The 8,925-nt window shown below is 51.2% G+C and overlaps 1 protein-coding gene across 1 annotated transcript; it reads right to left on the bottom strand.

The window, feature by feature from the left end:
- Nucleotides 1–6,773: 6,773 nt before the first annotated feature.
- Nucleotides 6,774–7,892, bottom strand: LOC106780512. Its single transcript, XM_014668814.1, has one exon. It carries the CDS (start codon nucleotides 7,890–7,892, stop codon nucleotides 6,774–6,776), a length of 1,119 nt encoding a protein of 372 aa, XP_014524300.1.
- Nucleotides 7,893–8,925: the final 1,033 nt, after the last annotated feature.

Consider the following 8,925-nt stretch of genomic DNA (forward strand, 5'->3'; position numbering starts at 1 on the left):
GTCCGTTTACCGCCACCACCCTGAGTCAGCAACCCTCTGTGAACCCTAGCTCCTAATCTGGTGTCCTGACTCTCGTAGGACATCCGCCCGTCCCTGCAGCTATGCAGGTATCGACCGGGTTCTATCTCCTAATCCTCGGATGGTTGTACGGCCGGTCTATAGGTAGACCTTTCAGTGCTGTCCGGTCCCTATCGTACATAGGCCCCCCAAGCCCTAGGCAATCGTGATTGCCGTGGGGTTTCGAGGCAAGGTTGTGTGCGCGTTACCGGGAAGCTGGCCCTATAGTATTTGGGCGGGAAAAGACACGTGTCGCATTTTTGTGGACCGTTACATTTGGGAAACTGTAACGGCGCTGAATCTGGGGCGTTGATGTTACGAATTTTGAACGGTGAGGATGCGCGACGGTTTTCAAAAAATTTCCTATAAATAGGGGTTTTTACCCCATCCATTTGTCATCTTCTCCTGTTTTTTCTCTCCTACATTCGTTTTTCCCCCAGGTAATAAAATGGATTTCGTGGTTACCATCGAGTCGTCTCTGGAGTCATTGGGTCGCGGCGGCGGTGGCGGTGGTGTGGCGAGTGACGGTGACGAAGGCAGCCGATATGAGAGTACTTCTGACTCGGGTTCCAGCTCTGAGGATTTTTCGGTCCCTGAGGGTCCTCCGCCTGCTGAAGTTCCTCCAACCGAAGTCGCGCATGATTCCGGCCGGACGGTAACCCTTCTGGAACTGAACTCCCGGCCGCCGATGCTGACCGTATCTTCCATGGTACGCCTCTATTTTTATTGCGGGGCGGCGTGGGGGTTGATTCGACTCCTTTACTTCCACTCGGCGGTCTACCCTCTATTGCGGGATATGACTGGGCGGGTTTTGATGTGAATACTCAAACATCGAGCCTTTCCCGTGTGGGTCTGTAAGACTTCGTGGGGAGGTCTTATTTGGTACGGGATGAGGCGGACGGTCGATTGATAAGGACGGCCGCATGTCGGGAGAATGAGCGCGTGTGCCATGGGAAAGGTTCCAGTCCTGAGTACTTTTTCTTCATCTATGCCACCTTGTTCGAGCATCTTCACGTTCGGGTCCCTTTTACCAACTTTCAGATGGGTGTTCTTCGTGCTTTAAACATGGCGCCTACCCAACTTCACCCCAATTCTTGGGCCAATGTTCAAGCTTTTGGTGTGATGTGCTTGGCCGACGGCGTACCCCCTACCGTTCCAGCTTTCCTTCATTATTTTGACGTTCGACCTCATCCGAAGGGTAGTTGGGTCTCCCTTACGTCAGTATCTAAGCGGACGCTGTTCAAATTGTACGCCGAGTCCTATAAAAATTTCAAGGATCAATTTTTCAAAGTGATGATTCTTGAGACTAGTCGCAGCGATTTTTTCGATGTGGAGGGGCCTTCTCTTTTTCCCCTGTACTGGACGGAGAACCCCACTAAGATGAAGGCTTTCGTTAAAGAGGTTTTGGACATTGCCGACCTTTGCGTAGTCGACGTCCTCGACACTTTACCCCGCCGCATGTCCGCCCGCGGCCTGGTTGATTGCATTCCTTTCGAGGATTGTAGCCAGAGAGCACTCGGTATGGTATCGGCCCAATTTTTTATTTTTTATTAAAGTGATTACTTAGCTGAATTTGTTATTTTCTTTCAAATATCATGGTTGCTCCCAATCCCCGTCGATCCAACTTTCTGGTGGCTAAGAGGGGCGGTTCCAGCGCACCGTCCGTTCCACGAGACGGTTCTGCTCCTCCACCGAGGCGTCCTTATCCCACTGGGCGCGTTACCGTTGCCTCCACCCGGGTGCCTTCGGAGGGATCTCTTCTCGCCGGGATTCCTATTCGCGACCAAACCCTTCCAGCAGGGAAATCCCAGCCTGCGACCGCCGGCCCTTCCAATCCCCCTGCTGGAGCTACCGTGGTTCCCCCCTTCGAGATGGCATCCAAGTCGGTTCCTGTGGAGTCGTCTCGTAAGAAGAGGAAGTCTCGCAGGGATGGGGACAAGTCCTCCAAGAGGAATAGAAGGGAGGGCAATGAGCCGGTCGCCCCCATTCCGGGCGGAGTCTTCAGCACCGAGTATAACGTCGGTCAGCGAGTGGATTTTACATGGGATCGGCCCATAAAGCTATTTTGGATTCAATGTCCGGTGCGGCATTAATGGATGCCATCTTTGAGATGTCCAGCCGGACCACTTCAATGGTGGGGTACCTCAGGGAGGTCAGGGACTTTCGGAGATCCGGTGAGGTGAAGAAAGCTTTGCTGTCGGAGCAAGAGAAAACGTCCGCCCTTGAGACGAGTTTGGCAGCATCGAAGGGAGATTACGAGAAGGAAAAGAAACGCCTGGGTGAGGTGCAACAAGAGTTGGCCCGGGTATCTGCGCAACTGAAGACGGCCAACGATTTGTTGGAGAAATCTCGGGTCGACAACTCCGAACTGTCGGCCGAATGCGAGCGCTTGAAATCTGCGGCCGTTGAACAGAAGGAGGTGGAGAGAGGGCTGCAGGAAAGCACCATCCAGTTACACAGGGATCTACAAGCCGTGCGTGCTGATTTGAAGGATGCCCGTGCTGAGATCACCACCTTAAGTGCCAATGTGATCAACGAACACAAGGAGGGCTTCTATAAAGCCCTTCGGCAGGTGGAGGTGATTTTGAAGGTGGAGCGACCCTTGGAGATGGGATTTGACATCGACAAGGATGTTTATAACGGAGTACTGACGGACATAGGCCCTCCAGTTGCTGCGGAGGTAGAGGCGGGGGCGGGTCATCCAGACGACCACATTGAGGATCCGGAAGGAGCGGGTGCGGGTCCTTAGGGATAATTTTCTAGGATAATTTTTTTGTTGTTTCAGCGGGCGGATTTTAAACAATCTGTTGTTTGTTTACATTGCTTCCCGGTTATATATTTTTGGTGATGTATGGCTTTAACTTTGACATTTTCTTTAATGCATATGCATAATCGTTTTTATCGTGTATTGTGAATTTGTGTGTGCTCGCGCTTGTATTAATTTCTCGAATTTGTTTGGTTATTCGCGCTTCGAAGATGGACGAGATCGCCATGATTCCAGTCAAGCGACGGATGATCCCGGGGGCAGGCATTGCCGTTCGCCCCCTCGATCCATGGTTGTCCCGGGGGCAGGCCGTGCCTTGTCCCCTTCGGAATTGATAGGATTTATCCATTCGTCAAATTGGATATTACGGGTGGTAGGCTATGTCGTTCACCACTCAACCAATGTTGACAGGAAAGTTTCGTTCATCAATCCGGTCGTTACATAATAGTAAAAGTAGTAGTCATTTGATGAAGAGTCTTCGTTTTATATATCGGTTCATACATCAAGAGATAGACTTAGCTGAAATACAATTTCAAATGTGAAGCATTCCATGTGTTTTTTATTTGTCGTCCGTCTAATTTGGTGAGTCGATATGCGCCGTTACCGAGGACCTCAACGACCTTGAACAGACCCTCCCATTTGGCTGCTAACTTGCCATAGGCCGTCATGCGCCGCGCTTCACCCGTTTTTCTCCACACCAGGTCTCCTTCTTGGAAGTTCCGAGGGCGCACCTTGGTGTTGTACTTCCGTTCTGTCATTCTTCGACACGTTTCCGCTCGCAAGACCGCCTTCTCCCTTCTCTCGTCCAAAGTGTCGAGCTCGACTCTCATCTCCCGATCATTCAAACTAAGCTCACTTAACCCTCTCCTCAATGAGGGTTCGCCAAGTTCGACTGGTAACATAGCGTCGGTTCCATACATCAGGTTGAACGGGGTTTCACCGGTCGTTCCGTGTGGGGTACATCGATACGCCCACAACACCTCCGGTAGTTCCTCTACCCAGGCGCCTTTCTTTTCTCCCATCCTCTTCTTCAGCTCCGCCACGATGATCTTGTTCTTGGCCTCTGCCTGACCGTTCGTCTAAGGGTGCTCGATAGAGCTCGTTGAATGCTTTATGCCCAGTCGCTGAAGGAAATGTTCAAATTTTTTATCGATGAATTGTCGTCCGTTGTCCGTGATTATGGTCTTGAGGAGTCCGAATCTGCATATTATCTTCCAACAAAATTTCTGCACCTGGGCTGCTGTGATAGTGGCCAACGGTTCGGCCTCTACCCATTTGGTAAAGTAGTCTACTGCTACCAATAAGAACTTCTTCTGTGCCGGCCCGGGAGGAAAAGGTCCGACGATGTCCATTCCCCACTAAGCGAATGGCCACGGGGCCACCATGGAGTGTAACTTGTGAGGAGGGGCATGGTGGTCATCCGCATGTGCTTGGCAACTTAAGCATTTTTGTACGAAGGATGCGGAGTCCTGCTCCATCGTCGGCCAATATTAACCTGCCCGGAGAATTCGGGCTTTAAGTGTACGTCCTCCGGTATGGAGGCCGCATATACCATTGTGCAACTCGTCCATTACATAGTCGGCTTCGGCTTTACTTAAACATTTGAGTAGGGGGGATGAAAATCCTCTTCGGTATAAGTCATTTCCTATTAGCAGAAAGCGTGCGATCTTTTTTGCTTCTTTTGGTGGGAGGTGGGCTCCGTCATCTTGTTGCTTCATTAGTGTCATGATTTCCTTCCGCCAATCGTCCGCGTCATCCGTGGTAATGGCCTGGCATTCGATTGATGGCTGTAACAAGACCTGCCGGATGATGGTGGTAAGCTGCCCCTTTTCCTTTCCTGAGCTTAGTTTTGATAGCATGTCGGCGCGAGTGTTCAGCTCACGCGGTATGTGCTGTACGGTTATTTTTTCAAAAGTCTAAGCTAAGGCCGAAGCTTTGTGGTAGTATCTTAGGAGCTGCTCTTCTTTTACCTGAAAATCTCCGTTCATTTGCCCCACGGCTAGCTGGGAGTCCGTCCGGCAGGTAAGCCGTCTTGCCCCCATGTCTTGAGCGAGTTCCAGTTCGGCTATCAGAGCCTCATACTCAGCTTGGTTATTGGAGATCTTGAACTTGAACACGAGTGAATGCTGTATTAAAAACCCGTTCGGGCCTTCCAACACTATCCCGGCCCCACTGATTGTTCGTCCGGAGGCCCCGTCGACGAATAACACCCATTCTTCCCCTTCGGACGACGGCAACTCAGCTGTAAAATCTGCCAAGTGCTGGCCCTTCACCGATCCCCGGGGTTCGTAGCGGATTCCGAATTCAGAAAGTTCCACCGCCCAACCGACCATTCGTCCGACCAAGTCGGGTTTCCTCAGAATTTTGGATATAGGGTGATCCGACCGGACGACGATCTGATGACTCTGGAAATATGGCCTTAATCTCCTGGTAGCCGTGAGAAGTGCTAAAGCCACCTTCTCAACATGCTGGTATCGCCGCTCGGTATCCTGCAGGGTTCTACTGACGAAATAAATTAGTTTAAAAGTTGGTTTTTCTTGAAACAAAATCGTGCTTACCGCCGCCTCTGATACTCCCAAGTAAACTTGGAGCTCCTCGCCCTGGGTAGGTCGACTCATTACCGGGGGGTTGAGGAGGGTGCTCTTGACGTCAGCAAAGGCTTGTTCGCAGTCATCATCCCACTTGTCTGCGGTTTCTTTCTTCATTTTTCTCAGAATTGGGCAAATTTTTTCAGCTAGTTTGGGTATAAATCGCGACAGCGCGGTGAGCCGACCAAACAGCCTTTGAACGTCTTTTAAGGTGCGAGGACTCTGCATATGCATGATTGCCTTGGATTTGTCGGGGTTAGCCTCGATCCCCCTGGACGTTAGCATGAAACCCAAAAATTTTCCAGCAACTACACCGAAAGTGCACTTGGCCGCGTTCAGGCGCATGCCGTACCTCCGGACTTGTCCGAATACCTCTTCAAGATCCGCCAGATGATCTCCGCTCTCCCCCGACCACACGACCATGTCATCAACATATACATCCATACACCTGCCAATTTGGTTGGTGAAAATCCGGTCCATCAACCTTTGGTAAGTGGCGCCAGCATTCTTCAAACCGAACGACATGACTTCATAACAGAAGTTGGCCCTATCTACCATGAAAGCGGTCTTCGTAACGTCCGGCCCGTACATGGGTATTTGATTATACCCAGAATATGCGTCAAGGAAACTGAGCATCCGATGGCCAGATGCACCGTCTACCAAGGCATCAATGCTGGGAAGGGGATAAAAGTCTTTTAGGCTAGCTTTGTTCAAGTCCGTATAATCGGTGCACATGCGCCATTTTCCATTCGCTTTCTTGACCATGACCACGTTAGCTAACCACGTGGTGTATGTAACCTCCCGGATGAATCCGACTTCTCTCAGCTTCTTGACTTTCATCTCCACCGCCTTACGCTTCTCCTCCCCCATCTTTCTCTTCTTTTGGGCTACCGGGCGGGCTTCCCGGCACAAGCTAAGTTTGTGGGACACGACAGAAGGGTGTATGCCGGGCAGATCCGCTGCTGTCCAGGCAAATAAATCACGATTGCGCCATAGCGTGGCCTTAAGCTGTTGCTCCATCTTTGGGTCCATACCTTGGGCGATGAGTGTCGTCCGCGTGGGGTTCGATCCGATAAGAACGGGAACTGTTTCGCCCATTGGTTCCAAGCGGTCGTCTGTGTTGGTCCGGGGATCCAAATCAGTCATAGCTACCTCTGACCGAGAGGTCTTCTGCTTTACTTCCCTAGGGAACATCCTTAATCCTGCTGCATAACATTCTCTAGCTGTCCTCTGGTCCGCCCGGACTGTGCAGATCGTCCGGTTGGAAGTGGGATATTTAAGCGTTAAGTGCGGAGTGGACACTATAGCGCCGAATGTGTTAAGGCATGGTCGGCCTAGAAGGGCATTGTAAGAAGTATTTGCCTCTACCAGCAAGAATCTAACTTTCTTTTCTTCGCTGGAGCGGCTGGTTCCAAACGTATTCTCAAGTCAAGGTAGCCTCGGGTGTCAACTCTTTCCCTGGCGAATCCCACCAGCTGCTCACCAAATGGGACTATTAGGTCTTCCGAAATATCCATTTGCTGGAACGTTTTCCAGTAGAGGATGTTCACCGAGCTGCCTTGATCTACCAACACCTTGCTGATCTCGTACCGCGCTACCTCCACGGTGATGACCATGGGGTCGTCTTGCTCGGGGTCGGGGGCATGGAAGTCTTCGTCTATGAAGGTAATGGGCAACATTGTTCTCTTAGGGACCTCCACGGCATGGATGGACCGCAACGTCCTGATACTTCTCTTGCGGGCGGACGAGGACTGTCCTCCGCTAGCGAACCCGCCTGAGATGGTATTGATGACTCCCCTCAACGGGCGACTATGGCCTCTCTCTTGACTTCGACTGCGTGATCTCCTAGCGTTATTTTTCCGGCCCCCCGTATATCGATTGTCGTGGTCGTCAGATGGCCGGTGGGTCCTCGCAGACCGAGGGGGGCTTCTCGTGTAGGCTCTCTTTTCGTCAGAATGGGGAAAGCTTGGCCTCACGTACTCCTTTCGCTCTCGGCCGCCACGGTATTCCACCGTTCGATTTCCTTTCACATATTGCTGCAACAGTCCAGACCTGATCATTTCTTCTATTTTATCTTTCAATGTTACGCAATCTTCAGTGTTGTGACCCATGTTTTGATGGTACAAACAGTGTTTAGAATTGTCCGCTCCCGGGGGGGTCGGACGCTGTTGTGGCACCTTCATTATTTGGGCGCTAAGCAATTCTTGCAGTATCCGGGCCCTAGGGGCGTTCAACTGTGTGTACTGCGGGAACCGGGGATTCCGGGGTCCCTCTCTCGCCTTGTCGCTACCTGGGCGACCGCCCTGACTGTCCCGCCGGCTTTCCTGCTTTTCCGACTTCGCCTCCTGGAGTTCTTTCCGGTAGCTTTGTTTCATATCCTCTACCCTGATCTCGTCAGCCGTTCGCTGACGCAATTCCTCCATACTCCTAAGAGGATTCCGGCATACGCTGTCTTTAAACGGTCTGGGACGCAGTCCGGGCATAACGTGTTACAAAGCCAACTCCGTGCTGAGTCCCTTGACACGCCTGACGGTTCTTTGGAACCGATCCATGAAGGCTTTCAGAGGCTCCTCCTTACCCTGTTTGAGGTTCATCAAATCAACGATCGTGGCCTCTTGTGTTCGGCAAGCTGCAAACTGTTTCTTGAACATGTTGCTCAAACCCTTGAAGTTTTCTATAGAACCGTCCGGGAGTGAATCGAACCAATCTAAGGCCTCTCCTTCCAGGGAGAGTGAGAATGCTCTGCACCAGATGGCGTCGCAACCGGTGCGGAACGCCATTGCATTCGTGAAGGATTTAACATGGGCTTCAGGATCGGAGGTCCCATCATATGTCTTAAATTGTGGGGGGATGAACCGGTCCGGTATTTGGACCTCCATTATTGCCTGCAAAAAGGGTACTGGCACCGATGGTGCCTCGTTTTTCACCAAAACCATGTTCTCTCCCTTTTCCTCTCTGTTCTCCCTGTTCTCTTCATTTGCCTGGGCGTTACTATGCGCCTCTCTCTCCTCTTCTACCGGACGAGTCCTTTCTTTCTCGCCATTGGCATGCGCCGTTTGCTCCTTCATGTGGGCTAAACATTCGGCTCGCACGACCATCATCTCCTCCTCATGTTTCTTCTGCATCTCTTCATGTCTTCGCTGCATCTCTTCCATCCTTAACTCCAATGCCCGTATCACTCTGTTAGGATCTTCAGCAGTGTTTCTTGTGGTCACCATTGGTACTAACCTCCGGCCCCACGGTGGGCGCCAAAATGTTCCGGTCGGGAGTATCTCTGAGTCCTCCTGCACACTTTCCTTACGAATCGTCTGCCTTTCTCCTGTCTAAGCTTGATGCGGCCACTATCTCGGTCGAGCTTAGCCGGGTACCTGTAAAGTATACTCCGATGCTCAAGTCAGTGCTGATTCACAAGGTTAGAGATAGAGAGAGTGAAATAAATGTGCATTCAATGTAACCTCCTACCTCTTACCTTTGACTTGTATTTATAGTATTTATCATGGGCTTTTAATTATTCAT

This window comes from Vigna radiata, chromosome 2 (genome assembly GCF_000741045.1).
Source record: "Vigna radiata var. radiata cultivar VC1973A chromosome 2, Vradiata_ver6, whole genome shotgun sequence".
Taxonomy (NCBI): domain Eukaryota; kingdom Viridiplantae; phylum Streptophyta; class Magnoliopsida; order Fabales; family Fabaceae; genus Vigna; species Vigna radiata.

What these genes read in the sequence shown, in the direction of transcription:
- LOC106780512 (XM_014668814.1), bottom strand. Translation starts at nt 7,892, where the DNA reads ATGCCCGGACTGCGTCCCAGACCGTTTAAAGACAGCGTATGCCGGAAT.